This window comes from Oncorhynchus kisutch, unplaced genomic scaffold (assembly GCF_002021735.2).
Source record: "Oncorhynchus kisutch isolate 150728-3 unplaced genomic scaffold, Okis_V2 Okis01b-Okis20b_hom, whole genome shotgun sequence".
Taxonomy (NCBI): domain Eukaryota; kingdom Metazoa; phylum Chordata; class Actinopteri; order Salmoniformes; family Salmonidae; genus Oncorhynchus; species Oncorhynchus kisutch.
The window spans coordinates 12,788,826-12,812,338 of NW_022261978.1; the positions used below are offsets into that span (position 1 = coordinate 12,788,826).

At 44.3% G+C, this 23,513-nt stretch overlaps 2 protein-coding genes across 2 annotated transcripts in view; one reads left to right on the forward strand and one right to left on the reverse strand.

Annotated features, from left to right (window-relative positions):
- Positions 1–2,226: 2,226 nt before the first annotated feature.
- On the forward strand, positions 2,227–7,336 carry LOC109881937 (phospholipase A2-like). Its single transcript, XM_020474038.2, has 4 exons — positions 2,227–2,370; positions 2,873–3,101; positions 5,218–5,324; positions 7,092–7,336. Exons 1-4 carry the CDS (start codon positions 2,328–2,330, stop codon positions 7,238–7,240), a joined length of 528 nt encoding a protein of 175 aa, XP_020329627.2. The 5' UTR covers positions 2,227–2,327; the 3' UTR covers positions 7,241–7,336.
- A 3,692-nt stretch (positions 7,337–11,028) lies between these two features.
- The window catches only part of LOC116358893 (bifunctional apoptosis regulator), a 38,685-nt gene continuing 26,200 nt past the window's right edge, over positions 11,029–23,513 (reverse strand). Inside the window, exons 8-9 of the mRNA XM_031811201.1 lie at positions 19,516–19,712; positions 11,029–16,089 (exon numbers count right to left, since the gene is read on the reverse strand). Coding sequence (XP_031667061.1) covers positions 15,897–16,089; positions 19,516–19,712 — 390 coding nt within the window. The 3' untranslated portion in view covers positions 11,029–15,896. The remainder of the gene's footprint in view (positions 16,090–19,515; positions 19,713–23,513) is intronic.

Consider the following 23,513-nt stretch of genomic DNA (forward strand, 5'->3'; position numbering starts at 1 on the left):
ACGCTAACCACTAGGCTACCTGCCGCCCCTACACGCTAACCACTAGGCTACCTGCCGCCCCTACACGCTAACCACTAGGCTACCTGCCGCCCCTACACTCTAACCACTAGGCTACCTGCCGCCCCTACACTAACCACTAGGCTACCCTGCCGCCCCTACACTCTAACCACTAGGCTACCCTGCCACCTCTACACTCTAACCACTAGGCTACCTGCCTCCCCTACACTCTAACCACCAGGCTACCTGCCGCCCCTACACTCTAACCACTAGGCTACCCTGCCGCCCCTACACTCTAACCACTAGGCTACCCTGCCACCTCTACACTCTAACCACTAGGCTACCTACCGCCCCTACGCTCTAACCACTAGGCTACCTGCCGCCCCTGCACTCTAACCACTAGGCTACCTGCCGCCTCTACACTCTAACCACTAGGCTACCTACCTCCCCTACACTCTAACCACTAGGCTACCTGCCGCCTCTACACTCTAACCACTAGGCTACCTGCCGCCCCTACACTCTAACCCTAGACTACCTGCCGCCTCTACACTCTAACCACTAGGTCCAACGCGGACAGTGTCCATGACCATGAAAGGTGTATTGAATAACAGGTATCGCCTCCTGGGTGGATGCTGTCCTCAACCCCTGTCCTAAAATCGAAGTACATTAATTCTAACCTTAAACGTTTCGTGGGACTGGCCTACGATCAGCTTCCGGGTCAACCATTTTTTTTATCGCCTATGGTAGGAGTTCCCAAACCTTTTTTGGCCCACGACCCCATGTTGATATCTGAAAATCCTCGCGACCACAACCATGTTAAAAAACAGATGTAATTAACAGCCAATATTTCGTTTTTTATTTGGGGCCGTGGCAGTCAATTGAAAAACATTCTAACAATATTTCTGATTGTCTTCTCAACTCACCACCACATACTTCAATGTGGGGCTATGACAGTCAATTGCAAATGAGTCTGACGTAATGTATATCTCACCAGCGCTAATGAGATGGGTGTGCTTGATGCATGTCGATTCGAAGCTTCTCAAAGTCAGGATCAACCTGGATCAATATGTGTTTTAATGCAGAGGAGAGCATTGAATCCAGCTTCACACATATATGAGCTGGCAAAGGGTAGCCTATCATACGTTTTATGGTGCTTTCAAGACAACTGGGAACTCGGAAAAATACGAGGTCATATCATGACGTCAGTGATCTTCAGGTCGAAAAAGTCGGAGCTCGGAGCCAAAGAAAGATGTAGGAATTCCGAGTTGAATGACCGTTCAAAACTATTTTTTTTTCTATCAAAGTCTCTGCAATAGTGTTGTGGTTTCATCGCATAATGCGCCGAGACATTCACTGTGGGAACGATTCAAGAGCCCCGTTCAAGTGCGGCCTCTGGCCCTTTCCCATGATCTAAGGCCGCTCTCTGGTTTCATTTGATCTTTTAGATTTTTAAGGTTCATTACAATGATTTTGAAATACAAATACAATATTATAATATTGTATGCTATTTATTGTACATACTGTATATACTTTTTTTTCGTCCGGATTTGGTCAATTCTCCAGCACAGTGGCGATTTCAGCATGTACATCTTGGTGGAGCAAAAGCAATGTGGGCTGCCGGCCAGCAAAGCCACTATACAACACTAAACAATACACTCATTGCACTATAACGGTGACAAACGGTGCCCTCAAACTGTTAGGGCCTTCATAAAGCTGTCCCAACAGCAGAGTCCCAACACCTCACCTTGTGAAGGTGGCGCAGCGGTACTTTGTGGGCAAATTCTGTCATCAAACTTTGTCATCCAAGTCTGGCATTCTCTGGATTTATGGTGGGAACTCTGAATAAAACACACAGCCACTCCATTCGTTCGTGGTTGCTTTGCAATGCTTGGAGTTGGAGCTACTTATTCCTTCCAAGCGATTCATTGTTGAATTTGCCATTTCCAGTTCGATGTGTAATCTTTATGTTCAATGGCCGATAATTTCTCTAAATTATTTATCTTAATATGACAAGGAATAAAAAGGATTTGCCAGTAGATTGTCGACTGTCATGATGATGACTTCTAGTTACGATTTTGAAAGTAAGATGTTGACCTGATCAGTCCAATCAAAGCTACCTTAAATATAACGTGATTTGACATTTATATAACATATTTTTTTAAAGTCCTAAAAATGTGGGGCTCAAAACTGAATGAATGGTCGCCACTGCTCCCGCAACCCCATGTTCATATCAGTCGACCTCACGTGGAGTCGCGAGCCCTAGTTTGAGAAACGCGGTCATCAACTGACGCGTTCTAGAACAGAAGACCATTACTAGGCGCGTGGCTTGCATGGAGATGTCTGCTTTATACCTCGCTCTGCTTCTGTTCTCCGGTAAGTGTTCTGTTCTCTGTCACTTTCAGGAAAGTCGTTTTACACAATTGTATCTAAACAACAGCATTGATGTCAAATTGTATTGCGTGGTTATTTTCAGAAAAGCAAAAAAAGCTGTGCGTAAATTGGAATGGCTACGCATATGCCCAAAGGAGAGAAGGCTATAGGCTATTAATAAAAGGGATTTTCATTCTTTAAGACACAAAACAGTTTTATATATGTATTGGTCATACAGGTGAATCCCTGCATTGTACAGCAGACTGTTGTCTGGTCTAGGACAGCCTACAGTGCAGGGGAAAGTTGACGTGTGCGTGTTAGAATCTTACAGTAATATGAGAACATTTCTCAAAAAAAAAAAGCCGACAAATTGTACATCAATTTAGTTTGTTGCACACTGTAGCCTGTGTGTGTTTGTCTCTCTGTATGTACACACACACTCACAACGGTTATAGTTAATACACCAACCGTTTGTTTAACAATACCTATTACAATCTAAATGTAGAGCATGTTATCGACGGGATAACCAGATCTTACGAAGGGACTGAGTTAGCGACAACACCGACAGTCACCTCCCCGTTACCGGAGCGATGGCGGCGGCGGGACAAGCGGGGCTTGTTGGAGTTGGCGGGCGTCGTTAAATGCAGCACTGGGAGGTCGGCGGTGGCTTACGTCATGTATGGATGTTACTGCGGGCTGGGAGGCCAGGGATGGCCCCGAGACAAGGCTGACTGGTGAGTACCATCACACACACAGAGCTACTACTGGACCAGGGCTGGTTGGCCCTGGTCAAAAGTCTACGGGGACTCAGCACTTAGCCGTGGTTTAATTACAGCTGTGGCTTGGCACAAACCCGGTTGGCACCAACTCTGATTTCTAAATACATCCACAGACCATGAATATCTACAAACAGTACTTTCATGCTGTAATGTTCTGTCTGCCAGGGCCGGATCCAGGCATAAGCAACATAATCAACATAATGGCTTTTGGCCCCACCCAACAATACATGTATTTTAGGAACTCAGTCGGTGTCTCAACTCACTGTTGAGAGTTAGAATAGGTGTACAGTTCGAGATTGTGTGGAACAACAGCAGTTTTTCCCTCTTGTTTTGTCAGTCACTCAATTAGAGATGTCAGCTAACCATTTTCAGATTGATAAATTAGTTTAGCCAGTTAGAGTTGAAGTCAGACATTTACATACACCTTAGCCAAATACATTAAAACTCAGTTTTTCACAATTTGGAAGAATGCTTGGGGTCATTGTCGATTTGGAAGACCCATTTGCAACCAAGCTTTAACTTCCTGACTGATGTCTTAAGATGTTGCTTCAATTTATCCACATAATTTTCCACCCTCATGATGCCATCTATTTTGTGAAGTGCACCAGTCCCTCCTGCAGCAAAGCACCCCCACAACATGATGCTGCCACTCCCGTGCTTCACGGTTGGGGTGGTGTTCTTCGGCTTGAAAGCCTCCCCCTTTTTCCTCCAAACATAACGATGGTCATTATGGCCAAACAGTTCTATTTTTGTTTCATCATACCAGAGGACATTTCTCCAAGAAGTACGATCTTTGTCCCCATGTGCAGTTGCAAACCATAGTCTGGCTTTTTTTATGGCAGTTTTGGAGCAGTGGCTTCTTCCTTGCTGAGCGACCTTTCAGGTTATGTCGATATAGGACTCGTTTTACTGTGGATATATATATTTTGTACCTGTTTCCTCCAGCAGTCCTTTGCTGTTGTTCTGGGATTGATTTGCATTTTTTGCATCAAAGAAAGTTAATCTCTAGGAGACAGAACGCGTCTCCTTCCTGAGCGGTATGACGGCTGCGTGGTCCCATGGTGTTTGTACAAATGAACGTGGTACCTTCAGGTGTTTGGAAATTGCTCCCAAGGATGAACCAGACTTGTGGAGGTCTACAACAAAAAAATCTTAGCTAATTTATTTTTATTTTCCCATGATGTCAAGCAAAGAGGCACTGAGTTTGAAGGTAAGCCTTGAAATACATCTACAGGTACACCTCCAATTGACTCAAATGATGTCAATTAGCCTATCAGAAGCTTCTAAAGCCATTGACATCATTTTCTGGAATTTTCGAAGCTGTTTAAAGGCACAGTCAACTTAGTGTATGTAAACATCTGACCCACTGGAATTGATACAATTAATTATAAGTGAAATAATCTGTCTGTAAACAATTGTTGGAAAAATTACTTGTGTCATACAAAAATTAGATGTCCTAACCAACTTTCCAAAACTATAGTTTGTCATCAAGAAATTTGTGGTGTGGTTGTTGAAAAATGAGATTTAATGACTCCAACCTAAGTGTATGTAAACTTCTGACTTCAACTGTATCTAAACTTGTAGGAATCATGGCCAAATAGCGGCTAGGCATTCAGGGCACGTGCCCAGGGGGCCTGACCTCCAGTGGGCCCCAATTGATTTTGTTAGTCACACTCACAGATATCATTAAAAGGTGCAATATGTGGAAATCTCTCAGCCATTTTCTGGTTGCTAAAATTCGAATAGTTTGCCTAATAGTTGACCAAATCTCGGGTTAGGACCCCCCCCCCCCCAAAAAGGCTAGATCCGGACCTGCTGTCTCCTATCCCATGGCCAACAGATAGTTTCTCAGACCCTCCATTTTGAGCTTGGAAAAATATGGACTGAATTCTGCTTTTGTTGATGAGCTACTACATAGTCCGAGGCTGAAGAGAACACAACCCAAAGCCATCGTCCTCACATAATGGATTTTATAGCAGACTAGATTTACATAAAGCACATTGAGAAATTATACATTGTACCAGAGTTAACTCCCATCAACAACACCATGGTGTTATTTTCTGTCCACAAGGTGCTGTCACAAACATGACTGTTGCTATGGGAAGGCCGAGAATCTGGGTTGTCAGACCAAGACGGACAAGTACCAGTGGACCTGTGAGAACAAGATGTCAAACTGCGGTACAAACTACACCTCCCCATAATTCAACACTGTATTTCTGTACAAACTACACATCCCCATAATTCAACACTGTATTTCTGTACAAACTACACATCCCCATAATTCAACACTGTATTTCTGTACAAACTACACATCCCCATAATTCAACACTGTATTTCTGTACAAACTACACATCCCCATAATTCAACACTGTATTTCTGTATGAACTACACATCCCCATAATTCAACACTGTATTTCTGTATGAACTACACATCCCATAATGCAACACTATTTCTGTACTCCTAAGCACTCTCTAGGATAGTGGTTCATCATTACGCCTAACCCCTAACCTTAACTGAAGAGCTCAAAGCACATGTATGTTTATGATGTAGCCAATTCTGACTGTGGTAACTAGTAACAACCGTAGATACAAGCTGCATTTCCAGATCTGAAGCCAAGGGGCAATTTTCCATCGATAATGTGACAAATACAGTTCTATTGCATTCTATTTAGTCCTATTGCATTCTATTGTCCTATTGCATTCTATTTAGTTCTATTGCATTCTATTGTCCTATTGCATTCTATTTAGTCCTATTGCATTCTATTTAGTCCTATTGCATTCTATTTAGTCCGATTGCATTCTATTTAGTCCTATTGCATTCTATTGTCCTATTGCATTCTATTTAGTCCTATTGCATTCTATTGTCCTATTGCATTCTATTTAGTCCTATTGCATTCTATTGTCCTATTGCATTCTATTTAGTCCTATTGCATTCTATTTAGTCCTATTGCATTCTATTTAGTCCTATTGCATTCTATTTAGTCCTATTGCATTCTATTTAGTCCTATTGCATTCTATTGTCCTATTGCATTCTATTTAGTCCTATTGCATTCTATTGTCCTATTGCATTCTATTTAGTCCTATTGCATTCTATTTAGTCCTATTGCATTCTATTTAGTCCTATTGCATTCTATTGTCCTATTGCATTCTATTTAGTCCTATTGCATTCTATTGTCCTATTGCATTCTATTTAGTCCTATTGCATTCTATTTAGTCCTATTGCATTCTATTTAGTCCTATTGCATTCTATATAGTCCTATTGCATTCTATTGTCCTATTGCATTCTACTTAGTTCTATTGCATTCTATTTAGTCCTATTGCATTTTATTTAGTCCTATTGCATTCTATTTAGTTCTATTGCATTCTATTTAGTCCTATTGCATTCTATTTAGTGCTATTGCATTCTATTTAGTGCTATTGCATTCTATTTAGTGCTATTGCATTCTATTTAGTCCTATTGCATTCTATTTAGTCTTACTGCATTCTATTGTCCTATTGCATTCTATTTAGTCCTATTGCATTCTATTTAGTCCTATTGCATTCTATTTAGTCCTATTGCATTCTATTTAGTCCTATTGCATTCTATTTAGTCCTATTGCATTCTACTTTGTCCTATTGCATTCTACTTTGTCCTATTGCATTCTACTTAGTTCTATTGCATTCTATTTAGTCCTATTGCATTCTATTTAGTTCTATTGCATTCTATTTAGTCCTATTGCATTCTATTTAGTGCTATTGCATTCTATTTAGTGCTATTGCATTCTATTTAGTCCGATTGCATTCTATTGTCCTATTGTATTCTATTTAGTTCTATTGCATTCTATTTAGTCCTATTGCATTCTATTTAGTCCTATTGCATTCTATTTAGTCCTATTGCATTCTATTTAGTCCTAATGCATTCTAAGAATTCTAAATTCCACTCTGTGTTCTGTCCGGTGGTTCTAGAGTCTCTCAAGAATCGATGTGACAAGATTCTGTGCAGGTGTGACCGGGAGGCGGCCAGGTGTCTGAGGAGAGCTCCCTTCATCCCTAAATACTCTGTCTGGCCCGACTTCATGTGTGGATACGAACAGCCCACCTGTACCCGTCACTGATGCTGTTACACAGTGTGTGTGAGAGAGAGAGACTAGTGTTTTCTCTCGTTTGTCCTGGCTAGTGGTGTGTGTGTAATAAAGACCTACAGTACTTTACCCTCTGTCCGTCTGATGGGCACGGCCCATGGGTCTGATTAACAGTGTGATTATATCACCATGACAGACCTGGTGGGGGTGTATCATTCAGTCCATGACTGAGGACTCAAACAGCAGTTCTATAAACAGCTTGTAGACTGACATTTTCAACGTACAAAAGAAAACAGTAAGGACATTATTCTAATGGCGTGTTAGAATCTAATGGTGTGTTAGAATCTAATGGCGTGTTAGAATCTAATGGCGTGTTAGAATCTAATGGCGTGTTAGAATCTAATGGCGTGTTAGAATCTAATGGTGTGTTAGAATCTAATGGCGTGTTAGAATCTAATGGCGTGTTAGAATCTAATGGCGTGTTAGAATCTAATGGCGTGTTAGAATCTAATGGCGTGTTAGAATCTAATGGTGTGTTAGAATCTAATGGTGTGTGTGTTAGAATCTAATGTTGTGTTAGAATCTAATGGCGTGTTAGAATCTAATGGTGTGTTTAATGGCGTGTTAGAATCTAATGGTGTGTTTAATGGTGTGTTAGAATCTAATGTTGTGTTAGAATCTAATGCCGTGTTAGAATCTAATGGCGTGTTAGAATCTAATGGTGTGTTTAATGGCGTGTTAGAATCTAATGGTGTGTGTGTTAGAATCTAATGGTGTGTGTGTGTTAGTCTAATGGTGTGTGTGTTAGAATCGAATGGTGTGTGTGTGTTAGTCTAATGGTGTGTGTGTTAGAATCTAATGGTGTGTGTGTGTGTTAGAGTCTAATGGTGTGTGTGTGTTAGAGTCTAATGGTGTGTTAGAGTCTAATGGTGTGTGTGTTAGAATCTAATGGTGTGTGTGTGTGTTAGAGTCTAATGGTGTGTGTGTGTGTTAGAGTCTAATGGTGTGTGTGTGTTAGAGTCTAATGGTGTGTGTGTGTTAAGAGTCCCACAGCAATATGACGGCATTGCTCCAAAACAACGCCGTCAAATTGTTGGCGTGTTCGTGTTAGAATCTAAAGGCGTGATTTCATCTGGCCTAAAACACAAATACATTCTCTCATCTCATCTCTAGGCCTAAAACACAAATACATTCTCTCATCTCTAGGCCTAAAACACAAATACATTCTCTCATCTCATCTCTAGGCCTACAACAAAAATACATTCCCTCATCTCTAGGCCTAAAACACAAATACATTCTCTCATCTCTAGGCCTAAAACACAAATACATTCTCTCATCTCATCTGGCCTAAAACACAAATACATTCTCTCATCTCATCTCTAGGCCTAAAACACAAATACATTCTCTCATCTCATCTGGAGGCCTAAAACACAAATACATTCTCTCATCTCATCTGGAGGCCTAAAACACATACATTCTCTCATCTCATCTCTAGGCCTAAAACACAAATACATTCTCTCATCTCATCTGGAGGCCTAAAACACAAATACATTCTCTCATTTCATCTGGAGGCCTAAAACACAAATACATTCTCTCATCTCTAGGCCTAAAACACAAATACATTCTCTCATCTCATCTGGAGGCCTAAAACACAAATACATTCTCTCATCTCTAGGCCTAAAACACAAATACATTCTCTCATCTCATCTGGAGGCCTAAAACACAAATACATTCTCTCATCTCTAGGCCTAAAACACAAATACATTCTCTCATCTCATCTGGAGGCCTAAAACACAAATACATTCTCTCATCTCATCTGGAGGCCTAAAACACAAATACATTCTCTCATCTCATCTGGAGGCCTAAAACACAAATACATTCTCTCATCTCATCTGGAGGCCTAAAACACAAATACATTCTCTCATCTCATCTGGAGGCCTAAAACACAAATACATTCTCTCATCTCATCTGGAGGCCTAAAACACAAATACATTCTCTCATCTCATCTGGAGGCCTAAAACACAAATACATTCTCTCATCTCATCTGGAGGCCTAAAACACAAATACATTCTCTCATCTCATCTGGAGGCCTAAAACACAAATACATTCTCTCATCTCATCTGGAGGCCTAAAACACAAATACATTCTCTCATCTCTAGGCCTAAAACACAAATACATTCTCTCATCTCATCTGGAGGCCTAAAACACAAATACATTCTCTCATTTCATCTCTAGGCCTAAAACACAAATACATTCTCTCATCTCATCTGGAGGCCTAAAACACAAATACATTCTCTCATTTCATCTCTAGGCCTAAAACACAAATACATTCTCTCATCTCATCTGGAGGCCTAAAACACAAATACATTCTCTCATCTCTAGGCCTAAAACACAAATACATTCTCTCATCTCTAGGCCTAAAACACAAATACATTCTCTCATCTCATCTGGAGGCCTAAAACACAAATACATTCTCTCATCTCTAGGCCTAAAACACAAATACATTCTCTCATCTCATCTGGAGGCCTAAAACACAAATACATTCTCTCATCTCATCTGGAGGCCTAAAACACAAATACATTCTCTCATCTCATCTGGAGGCCTAAAACACAAATACATTCTCTCATTTCATCTGGAGGCCTAAAACACAAATACATTCTCTCATCTCTAGGCCTAAAACACAAATACATTCTCTCATTTCATCTGGAGGCCTAAAACACAAATACATTCTCTCATCTCTAGGCCTAAAACACAAATACATTCTCTCATTTCATCTGGAGGCCTAAAACACAAATACATTCTCTCATCTCATCTCTAGGCCTAAAACACAAATACATTCTCTCATCTCATCTCTAGGCCTAAAACACATACATTCTCTCATCTCATCTGGAGGCCTAAAACACAAATACATTCTCTCATCTCATCTGGAGGCCTAAAACACAAATACATTCTCTCATCTCATCTGGAGGCCTAAAACACAAATACATTCTCTCATCTCTAGGACTAAAACACAAATACATTCTCTCATCTCTAGGCCTAAAACACAAATACATTCTCTCATCTCATCTGGAGGCCTAAAACACAAATACATTCTCTCATCTCATCTGGAGGCCTAAAACACAAATACATTCTCTCATCTCATCTCTAGGCCTAAAACACAAATACATTCTCTCATCTCATCTGGAGGCCTAAAACACAAATACATTCTCTCATCTCATCTGGAGGCCTAAAACACAAATACATTCTCTCATCTCATCTCTAGGCCTAAAACACAAATACATTCTCTCATCTCTAGGCCTAAAACACAAATACATTCTCTCATCTCATCTGGAGGCCTAAAACACAAATACATTCTCTCATCTCATCTCTAGGCCTAAAACACAAATACATTCTCTCATCTCTAGGCCTAAAACACAAATACATTCTCTCATCTCATCTGGAGGCCTAAAACACAAATACATTCTCTCATCTCATCTGGAGGCCTAAAACACAAATACATTCTCTCATCTCATCTGGAGGCCTAAAACACAAATACATTCTCTCATCTCATCTCTAGGCCTAAAACACAAATACATTCTCTCATCTCATCTCTAGGCCTAAAACACAAATACATTCTCTCATCTCATCTGGAGGCCTAAAACACAAATACATTCTCTCATCTCATCTGGAGGCCTAAAACACAAATACATTCTCTCATCTCATCTGGAGGCCTAAAACACAAATACATTCTCTCATCTGGAGGCCTAAAACACAAATACATTCTCTCATCTCATCTGGAGGAAAAATCTTTGGAACAAACACAAAGTTTCATCATATTCTTAAAAAAAGAAAGTATTTTATTCATTTGTTTGTTTCAGTCTTCATTTTTTGGGGAGAAACCAGAACAACCCAGGTAACGCATCAGCGGGAATCACAGTCAAATCACATTTGGTTTGTCACATACACATATTTAGCAGATGTTATTGCGGGTGTAGCAAAAATGGGTGTGTACCCTCACCATGGTAACGCGTCAGAGGGAATCACAGTGAACCAGAAGTAGTACTACCAGTTTAATTAAAGGGGACATTCCACCACTGTTAAACCTCATTCATCATCTCCAGTATACAACTTAGTTTGTCCCGAATGGCATCCCTTATATTTAACCAGGCAAGTCAGTTAAGAACACATTCTTATTTACAATGATGGCCTAGGAACAGTGGGTTAAACTGCCTTGTTTAGGGGCAGAACGGACGATTTTTTACCTTGTCAGCTCGGGGGATTCAATCTAGCAACCTTTCAGTTACTGGCCCAACACTAACCACTAGGTTACCTGCCGCCTCTACACTCTAACCACTAGGCTACCTGCCGCCTCCACACTCTAACCACTAGGCTACCTGCCTCCCCTCCACTCTAACCACTAGGCTACCTGCCGCCTCTACACTCTAACCACTAGGCTACCTGCCTCCCCTACACTCTAACCATTAGGCTACCTGCCGCCTCTACACTCTAACCACTAGGCTACCTGCCTCCCCTCCACTCTAACCACTAGGCTACCTGCCGCCTCTACACTCTAACCACTAGGCTACCTGAAGCCCCTATATAGACCACAACTTACAGAAAAGTGGTTGAATTCCACTAAATGAAAAAATAAATGAGATTTTTTTTTTTTTTTAAAGACAGATATTTAATCATTCAATCTACGCAATTATAAACAACCAACCTCAGGACAGGTGGGAAAGAATGAACCTATTCATGAACAATTAAACAAACTGACAATTTAAAACATTTTGTCACAAACAAACATAAAACATCCTTCAGGCCATTGGTTACATGAGAGGGACCAATGAAGCGATAGCCCTTTTATGTTAAACAATGGAGTCCCACCTGTCCCAGCGTTCATCCCAAACGGCACCCTCTTCCCTATGTAGTAGTGCACTATTTTTGACCAAGGCCCTATGGCTTACCCTCTAGGCCCTGGTCAAAAGTAGTGCACTATATAGGGAAGAGGGTGCCATTTGGGACAAACACCCAAACAGGTGATTTCCTTAAATTGAAAATGACAACAGCTGGATAATCGCCATGTTTAAACTCTTTCTGAATGCAGGAAGTTGAAATAGTTTTTATTTACGATTACCATATGAAACTCAAGTCCTTAACTTTAAAAACATTTTTTTAAAGTAACCTTGTAAAAAAAAGAAAAAAGGGCATTATGTGTGTTGCCTTCCAACGAGACAAGCTGAGCTCCACATCACCATGGAAACAGAATGTTGTGGCACCCTATTCCCTACAGAGGTTCTGGTCAATTATAGTGCACACTGCACTATATTAGGGAATAGGACAGGGTGTCAGAATAAAACTTAACAAGAACCTGGGCCCCTACCCTCCTGTAGGTTTTAACTCCAACCCTGTTCCTGGAGAGATACCCTCCTGTAGGTTTTAACTCCAACCCTGTTCCTGGAGAGATACCCTCCTGTAGGTTTTAACTCCAACCCTGTTCCTGGAGAGCTACCCTCCTGTAGGTTTTAACTCCAACCCTAAGCTAGCGGACCTGATTCTACAAATTAGCTGGCTGATAAAATGTATCGGGTTAGTTGCAACTGGGGTTGGAATGAAACCCTCCTGTAGGTTATCTCTCCAGGAACAGGGTTGGAATGAAAACCTACAGGAGGGTAGCTCTCCAGGAACAGGGTTGGAATGAAAACCTACAGGAGGGTAGCTCTCCAGGAACAGGGTTGGAATGAAAACCTACAGGAGGGTAGCTCTCCAGGAACAGGTTTATTACAGTTACTACCACTGACCCCCATAACAGAATCATATCAACCCTCTCTAGTTATTACCACTGACCCCCATAACAGAATCATATCAACCCTCTCTAGTTATTACTACTGACCCCCATAACAGAATCATATCAACCCTCTCTAGTTATTACCACTGACCCCCATAACAGACAAACACACAACCTCTTCCCTTCAATATGAATTACCCTCATTATATATATATATATATATTTAGAAACTGGGTGATTCGAGCCCTGAATGCTTATTGGCTGATAGCCGTGGTATATCAGACCATATTCCACGGGTATGACAACATTACGTTGTTAACCAGTTTATAATAGCAATAATGCTACTCGGGGGTTTGTGGGTTTTTAAAAAAAATATATTTTATTTATTTTACCCTTATTTAACTAGGCAAGTCAGTTAAGAACAAATTCTTATTTACAATGACGGCCTAGGAACAGTGGGTTAACTGCCTTGTTCAGAACGACAGCTCGGGGATTTGATCTTCGCAACCTTTCGGTTTCTGTCCCAACGCTCTAACCACTAGGCGACTCCGTGATGCGTCGTGCGTTAAGAACAGCACTCAGCCGTGGTATATTGGCCATATACCACACCCCCTCTGGCCTTATTGCTTAAACATACCACTTTAATTAAGACATTAGGAGAAACCATCCAATATTATACAGAACTTGGTCTGCGTCTCCAATGGTAACCCATTCCCTATATAGTGCACTGCTGTTGACCAGAGCTCTATGGGGCTTCCTACGGACCCTGGTCAAAAGTAGTTCACTATAATATAGGGAATAGTGAGCCTTTTGAGACACACACACATTAAGACATTGGTTTGTCTGGCTCACAGATGGCTGCCTGTTGCTATGATACTGCGGGCTACGCTGGAATTCATCCCGTTGCTATGATACTGCGGGCTACGCTGGAATTCATCCCGTTGCTATGATACTGCGGGCTACGCTGGCATCCATCCCGTTGCTATGATACGGCGGGCTACGCTGGAATTCATCCCGTTTGCTATGATACTGCGGGCTACGCTGGCATCAATCCCGTTGCTATGATACTGCGGGCTACGCTGGCATCCTTCCCGTTGCTATGATACTGCAGGCTACGCTGGCATCCTTCCTGTTGCTATGATACTGGGGGCCACGCTGGCATCCATCCCGTTGCTATGATACTGAGGGCTACGCTGGCATCCATCCTGTTGCTATGATACTGTGGTCTACGCTGGCATCCATCCTGTTGCTATGAAACTGTGGTCTACGCTGGCATCCATCCTGTTACTATGATACTGTGGGCTACACTGGCATCCTTCCTGTTGCTATGAAACTGTGGGCTACACTGGCATCCATCCTGTTGCTATGATACTGTGGGCTACACTGGCATCCTTCCTGTTGCTATGATACTGTGGTCTACGCTGGCATCCTTCCTGTTGCTATGCAACTGTGGGCTACGCTGGCATCCATCCTGTTGCTATGATACTGTGGTCTACGCTGGCATCCTTCCTGTTGCTATGAAACTGTGGGCTACGCTGGCATTATATTCCCTTTACAGTGGGCCCCATAAGGAGCCATTTGGGATGCAGGCCATAGTATCTCCTCATTTATGGCACTTGGCACCCTATTCCCTACATAGTGCACTACTTTTGACCAGAGTCCCTATGGGTAGTGCACTATAAAGGGAATAGGGGGCCATTTAAAAGACACATCCTGTGTTTAAACGGTACCTCCTCACTCATGGCTCTTATGTACCTATTCCCAATATAGTGCACTCCTTTTCACCGTAGTGCACTACCCCATAGGGACTCTGGTCAGGAGTAGTGCACTACCCCATAGGGACTCTGGTCAGGAGTAGTGCACTACCCCATAGGGACTCTGGTCAGGAGTAGTGCACTACCCCATAGGGACTCTGGTCAGGAGTAGTGCACTACCCCATAGGGACTCTGGTCAGGAGTAGTGCACTACCCCATAGGGACTCTGGTCAGGAGTAGTGCACTACCCCATAGGGACTCTGGTCAGGAGTAGTGCACTACCCCATAGGGACTCTGGTCAGGAGTAGTGCACTACCCCATAGGGACTCTGGTCAGGAGTAGTGCACTACCCCATAGGGACTCTGGTCAGGAGTAGTGCACTACCCCATAGGGACTCTGGTCAGAAGTAGTGCACTACCCCATAGGGACTCTGGTCAGAAGTAGTGCACTACCCCATAGGGACTCTGGTCAGAAGTAGTGCACTACCCCATAGGGACTCTGGTCAGAAGTAGTGCACTACCCCATAGGGACTCTGGTCAGAAGTAGTGCACTACCCCATAGGGACTCTGGTCAGAAGTAGTGCACTACCCCATAGGGACTCTGGTCAGAAGTAGTGCACTACCCCATAGGGACTCTGGTCAGAAGTAGTGCACTACCCCATAGGGACTCTGGTCAGAAGTAGTGCACTACCCCATAGGGACTCTGGTCAGAAGTAGTGCACTACCCCATAGGGACTCTGGTCAGAAGTAGTGCACTACCCCATAGGGACTCTGGTCAGAAGTAGTGCACTACCCCATAGGGACTCTGGTCAGAAGTAGTGCACTACCCCATAGGGACTCTGGTCAGAAGTAGTGCACTACCCCATAGGGACTCTGGTCAGAAGTAGTGCACTACCCCATAGGGACTCTGGTCAGAAGTAGTGCACTACCCCATAGGGACTCTGGTCAGAAGTAGTGCACTACCCCATAGGGACTCTGGTCAGAAGTAGTGCACTACCCCATAGGGACTCTGGTCAGAAGTGGTGCACTACCCCATAGGGACTCTGGTCAGAAGTGGTGCACTACCCCATAGGGACTCAGAAGTAGTGCACTACCCCATAGGGACTCAGAAGTAGTGCACTACCCCATAGGGACTCAGAAGTAGTGCACTACGTAGGGAGCCGGCCAGTCCTTCACGGCCCTCGTGTGTCCGGATGCATTAGCTGCTGCACCACCAGGTCTATGTTGATGATGGGGTTGAAATACAGAGCCCAGTAGAACAGACAGTTACACACAAACTGAGGGACCACCGGCCAGAACAGGGTGAAGGCAAAACCCTGGGAGGACATCCTCCACAGGTGACCCCACATCTTCTGAGGGAGACTCCTGGAGGGGGGAGAGGGAGACTTCATTACATTAAACAACTAACTATGCAGAGATGGTGGAGAGAGAGGGATGAGGGAGAGATGAGGTAAGGGGGAGAGAGAGGGGTAGTGAGGGATGAGGTAAGGGGGAGAGAGAGGGGTAGTGAGGGGGAGAGAGAGGGGTAGTGAGGGGGAGTGAGGGATGAGGTGAGGGGTAGTGAGGGATGAGGTGAGGGGTAGTGAGGGATGAGGTGAGGGGTAGTGAGGGATGAGATGAGGGGAGAGAAAGAGGTAGTGAGGGATGAGATGAGGGGAGAGAGAGAGAGGTAGTGAGGGATGAGATGAGGGGAGAGAGAGAGGTAGTGAGGGATGAGATGAGGGAAGAGAGAGGTAGTGAGGGATGAGATGAGGGGAGAGAGAGGTAGTGAGGGATGAGATGAGGGGAGAGAGAGGTAGTGAGGGATGAGATGAGGGGAGAGAGAGGTAGTGAGGGATGAGATAAGGGGGGAGAGAGGGGTAGTGAGGGATGAGATGAGGGGGGAGAGAGAGCGGTAGTGAGGGATGAGATCAGGGGAGAGAGAGCGGTAGTGAGGGATGAGATGAGGGGAGAGAGAGGTAGTGAGGGATGAGATGAGGGGAGAGAGAGGTAGTGAGGGATGAGATAAGGGGAGAGAGAGCGGTAGTGAGGGATGAGATGAGGGGGAAGAGAGAGGTAGTGAGGGATGAGATGAGGGGAGAGAGAGGGGTAGTGAGGGATGAGATGAGGGGAGAGAGAGAGGTAGTGAGGGCTGAGATGAGGGGAGAGAGAGAGGTAGTGAGGGCTGAGATGAGGGGAGAGAGAGAGGTAGTGAGGGCTGAGATGAGGGGAGAGAGGGGTAGTGAGGGATGAGATGAGAGGGGAGAGAGAGAGGTAGTGAGGGATGAGGGGAGAGAGGTAGTGAGGGATGAGATGAGGGGAGAGAGAGAGGTAGTGAGGGATGAGATGAGGGGGGAGAGAGAGGGGTAGTGAGGGATGAGATGAGGGGGGAGAGAGAGAGGTAGTGAGGGATGAGATGAGGGGAGAGAGAGTGGTAGTGAGGGATGAGATGAGGAGAGAGAGAGGTAGTGAGGGATGAGAGGAGGGGTAGAGAGGTAGTGAGGGATGAGATGAGGGGAGAGAGAGAGGTAGTGAGGGATGAGATGAGGGGGGAGAGAGAGGGGTAGTGAGGGATGAGACGAGGGGGGAGAGAGAGAGGTAGTGAGGGATGAGATAAGGGGGAGAGAGAGTGGTAGTGAGGGATGAGATGAGGAGAGAGAGAGAGAGGTAGTGAGGGGGGAGAGAGAGGGGTAGTGAGGGATGAGATGAGGGGGGAGAGGGAGAGGTAGTGAGGGATGAGATGAGGGGAGAGAGAGTGGTAGTGAGGGATGAGATGAGGAGAGAGAGAGGTAGTGAGGGATGAGAGGAGGGGGAGAGGGGTAGTGAGGGATGAGATGAGGGGTGAGAGAGAGAGGTAGTGAGGGATGAGATAAGGGGGGAGAGAGAGTGGTAGTGAGGGATGAGATGAGGAGAGAGAGAGAGAGGTAGTGAGGGAGGAGAGAGAGGTAGTGAGGGATGAGATGAGGGGAGAGAGAGGTAGTGAGGGATGAGATGAGGGGAGAGAGAGGTAGTGAGGGATGAGATGAGGGGAGAGAGAGAGAGGTAGTGAGGGATGAGATGAGGGGAGAGAGAGAGAGGTAGTGAGGGATGAGATGAGGGGAGAGAGAGAGAGGTAGTGAGGGATGAGATGAGGGGAGAGAGAGAGGTAGTGAGGGATGAGATGAGGGGAGAGAGAGAGGTGGTGAGGGATGAGATGAGGGGGGAGAGAGAGGTAGTGAGTGATGAGATGAGGAGGGAGAGAGGTGGTGAGGGATGAGATGAGGAGAGAGAGAGAGAGGGGTAGTGAGAGATGAGATGAGGAGAGAGAGAGAGGTAGTGAGGGATGAGATGAGGGGAGAGAGAGGTAGTGAGGGATGAGATGAGGAGAGAGGAGAGAGGAAGGGATGAGATGAGGAGAGAGAGAGGTAGTGAGGGATGAGGAGAGAGGAAGGCATGAGTGTGAGAGAGGGACAGAAAGAGGGGTGGATCATTCAGAGTAAAGTATGAGAGGATTAGAGAGAATGAAAGAAAGAGAGAGAAAGTTGGTGTGATGGGGACGGGGACAGTGAGACGGACAGAGAGAAAGTTGGTGTGACGAGACAGTGAGACGGACAGAGAGAAAGTTGGTGTGACGGGGACAGTGAGACAAACAGAGAGAAAGTTGGTGTGACGGAGACAGTGAGACGGACAGAGAGAAAGTTGGTGTGACGGAGACAGTGAGACGGACAGAGAGAAAGTTGGTGTGACGGAGACAGTGAGACGGACAGAGAGAAAGTTGGTGTGACGGAGACAGTGAGACGGACAGAGAGAAAGTTGGTGTGACGGAGACAGTGAGACGGACAGAGAGAAAGTTGGTGTGACGGAGACAGTGAGACGGACAGAGAGAAAGTTGGTGTGACGGGGACAGAGACAGTGAGACGGACAGAGAGAAAGTTGGTGTGACGGAGACAGTGAGACGGACAGAGAGAAAGTTGGTGTGACGGGGACAGAGACAGTGAGACTGACAAAGAGAAAGTTGGTGTGACGGAGACAGTGAGACGGACAGAGAGAAAGTTGGTGTGACGGAGACAGTGAGACGGACAGAGAGAATGTTGGTGTGACGAGACAGTGAGACGGACAGAGAGAAAGTTGGTGTGACGGGGACAGTGAGACAAACAGAGAGAAAGTTGGTGTGACGGGGACAGAGACAGTGAGACTGACAGAGAGAAAGTTGGTGTGACGTGGACAGTGAGACGGACAGATAGAAAGTTGGTGTGACGGAGACAGAGACAGTGAGACTGACAGAGAGAAAGTTGGTGTGACGGAGACAGTGAGACGGACAGAGAGAAAGTTGGTGTGACGGAGACAGTGAGACGGACAGAGAGAATGTTGGTGTGACGAGACAGTGAGACGGACAGAGAGAAAGTTGGGTGTGACGGGGACGGAGACAGTGAGACGGACAGAGAGAAAGTTGGTGTGACGGAGACAGTGAGACGGACAGAGAGAAAGTTGGGTGTGACGGGGACGGAGACAGTGAGACGGACAGAGAGAAAGTTGGTGTGACGGGGGCAGTGAGACGGACAGAGAGAAAGTTGGTGTGACGGGGACGGAGACAGTGAGACGGACAGAGAGAAAGTTGGTGTGACGCGGGCAGTGAGACGGACAGAGAGAAAGTTGGTGTGACGGGGACGGAGACAGTGAGACGGACAGAGAAAGTTGGTGTGACGGGGACGGAGACAGTGAGACAGACAGAGAGAAAGTTGGTGTGACGTGGACAGTGAGACGGACAGAGAGAAAGTTGGTGTGACGGGGACGGAGACAGTGAGACGGACAGAGAGAAGCACACACGGGTACCTGATCTCAGCTCGGTTATAGAACCTCCACAGGACACAGCCCTCCAGCACAGACAGCAGCATGGCATTGACGATGATGAACCGTGACGTCCAGTAGTGAACCGACAGCCAATCCCAGGCAAACTCAGCGATCAGCTGGTACGGAAGGAGGAGGTACTTAACTAGGAACTCCGCCCACTGGCGCCAGCTGGGGTGGCCCTGGAGGGAGAGAGAGAGGGGGGTGGGGGGAAAGAGAGAGGGGGGTGGGGGGGGGGGGAGAGAGAGAGAGAGAGAGAGAGAGAGAGAGTGGGGGGGAGAGAGAGAGGGAGGTGGGGGGAGATATACCAATATCGTCAGCATGACCAGACTACATCTACAGTAGTCTACGTCTAGTTGTCTATGACCAGACATACTGACTACATCTACAGTAGTCTACGTCTAGTTGTCGTCTATGACCAGACTACATCTACAGTAGTCTACGTCTAGTTTTCTATGACCAGACATACTGACTACATCTACAGTAGTCTACATCTAGTTGTCTATGACCAGACTACATCTACAGTAGTCTACGTCTAGTTGTCTATGACCAGACTACATCTACAGTAGTCTACGTCTAGTTGTCTATGACCAGCCATACTGACTAATTCTACAGTAGTCTACGTCTAGTTGTCTATGACCAGACTACATCTACAGTAGTCTACATCTAGTTGTCTATGACCAGACTACATCAGTATGTGTAACTCTTTGTTGTATGCTCACACTGCTATGCTTTATCTTGGCCAGGTCGCAGTTGCAAATGAGAACTTGTTCTCAACTAGCCTACCTGGTTAAATAAAGGTGAAATAAAAAATAAAAATAAACATCTACAGTAGTCTACATCTAGTTGTCGTCTATGGCCAGACTACATCTACAGTAGTCTACATCTAGTTGTCTATGACCAGACTACATCTACAGTAGTCTACATCTAGTTGTCTATGACCAGACTACATCTACAGTAGTCTACATCTAGTTGTCTATGACCAGACTACATCTACAGTAGTCTACATCTAGTTGTCTATGACCTGACTACAGCTACGGTAGTCTACATCTAGTTGTCTATGACCAGACTACATCTACAGTAGTCTACATCTAGTTGTCTATGACCAGACTACATCTACAGTAGTCTACATCTAGTTGTCTATGACCAGACTACATCTACAGTAGTCTACATCTAGTTGTCTATGACCTGACTACAGCTACGGTAGTCTACATCTAGTTGTCTATGACCAGACTACATCTACAGTAGTCTACATCTAGTTGTCTATGACCAGACTACATCTACAGTAGTCTACATCTAGTTGTCTATGACCAGACTACATCTACAGTAGTCTACATCTAGTTGTCTATGACCAGACTACATCTTTAGTAGTCTACGTCTAGTTGTCTATGACCAGACTACATCTACAGTAGTCCATCTAGTTGTCTATGACCAGACTACATCTATAGTAGTCTACATCTAGTTGTCGTCTATGACCAGACTACATCTACAGTAGTCTACGTCTAGTTGTCTATGACCAGACTACATCTACAGTAGTCTACGTCTAGTTGTCTATGACCAGACTACATCTACAGTAGTCCGTCTAGTTGTCTATGACCAGACTACATCTACAGTAGTCTACATCTAGTTGTTGTCTATGACCAGACTACATCTACAGTAGTTGTCTATGACCAGACTACATCTACAGTAGTTGTCTATGACCAGACTACATCTACAGTAGTCTACGTCTAGTTGTCTATGACCAGACTACATCTACAGTAGTCTACATCTAGTTGTCGTCTATGACCAGACTACATCTACAGTAGTCTACGTCTAGTTGTCTATGACCAGACTACATCTACAGTAGTCCATCTAGTTGTCTATGACCAGACTACATCTACAGTAGTCTACATCTAGTTGTTGTCTATGACCAGACTACATCTACAGTAGTTGTCTATGACCAGACTACATCTACAGTAGTTGTCTATGACCAGACTACATCTACAGTAGTCTACGTCTAGTTGTCTATGACCAGACTACATCTACAGTAGTCTACATCTAGTTGTCTATGACCAGACTACATCTACAGTAGTCTACGTCTAGTTGTCTATGACCAGACTACTTCTACAGTAGTCTACATCTAGTTGTCGTCTATGACCAGACTACATCTACAGTAGTTTACATCTAGTTGTCGTCTATGGCCAGACTACATCTACAGTAGTCTACATCTAGTTGTCGTCTATGGCCAGACTACATCTACAGTAGTCCATCTAGTTGTCTATGACCAGACTACATCTATAGTAGTCTACATCTAGTTGTCGTCTATGACCAGACTACATCTACAGTAGTCTACGTCTAGTTGTCTATGACCAGACTACATCTACAGTAGTCCATCTAGTTGTCTATGACCAGACTACATCTACAGTAGTCTACATCTAGTTGTTGTCTATGACCAGACTACATCTACAGTAGTTGTCTATGACCAGACTACATCTACAGTAGTTGTCTATGACCAGACTACATCTACAGTAGTCTACGTCTAGTTGTCTATGACCAGACTACATCTACAGTAGTCTACATCTAGTTGTCTATGACCAGACTACATCTACAGTAGTCTACGTCTAGTTGTCTATGACCAGACTACTTCTACAGTAGTCTACATCTAGTTGTCGTCTATGACCAGACTACATCTACAGTAGTTTACATCTAGTTGTCGTCTATGGCCAGACTACATCTACAGTAGTCTACATCTAGTTGTCGTCTATGGCCAGACTACATCTACAGTAGTCTACATCTACTTGTCGTCTAAGGCCAGACTACATCTACAGTAGTCTACATCTAGTTGTCGTCTATGACCAGACTACATCTACAGTAGTCCATCTAGTTGTCTATGACCAGACTACATCTACAGTAGTCTACATCTAGTTGTCTATGACCAGACTACATCTACAGTAGTCTACATCTAGTTGTCGTCTATGGCCAGACTACATCTACAGTAGTCTACATCTAGTTGTCGTCTATGGCCAGACTACATCTACAGTAGTCTACATCTAGTTGTCTATGACCAGACTACATCTACAGTAGTCTACGTCTAGTTGTCTATGACCAGACTACATCTACAGTAGTCTACGTCTAGTTGTCGTCTATGACCAGACTACATCTACAGTAGTCTACGTCTAGTTGTCGTCTATGGCCAGACTACATCTACAGTAGTCTACATCTAGTTGTCGTCTATGGCCAGACTACATCTACAGTAGTCTACATCTAGTTGTCGTCTATGGCCAGACTACATCTACAGTAGTCTACATCTAGTTGTCGTCTATGGCCAGACTACATCTACAGTAGTCTACATCTAGTTGTCGTCTATGGCCAGACTACATCTAAAGTAGTCTACATCTAGTTGTCGTCTATGGCCAGACTACATCTACAGTAGTCTACATCTAGTTGTCGTCTATGACCAGACTACATCTACAGTAGTCTACGTCTAGTTGTCTATGACCAGACTACATCTACAGTAGTCTAGTTGTTGTCTATGACCAGACTACATCTACAGTATTCTACATCTAATTGTCTATGACCAGACTACATCTACAGTAGTCTACATCTAGTTGTTGTCTATGGCCAGACTACATCTACAGTAGTCTACATCTAGTTGTCTATGGCCAGACTACATCTACAGTAGTCTAGTTGTTGTCTATGACCAGACTACATCTACAGTAGTCTACATCGAATTGTCTATGACCAGACTACATCTACAGTGGTCTACATCTAGTTGTCGTCTATGGCCAGACTACATCTACAGTAGTCTATATGTAGTTGTCGTCTATGGCCAGACTACATCTACAGTAGTCTACATCTAGTTGTCGTCTATGACCAGACTACATCTACAGTAGTCTACATCTAGTTGTCTATGACCAGACTACATCTACAGTAGTCTACGTCTAGTTGTCTATGACCAGACTACATCTACAGTAGTCTACGTCTAGTTGTCTATGACCAGACTA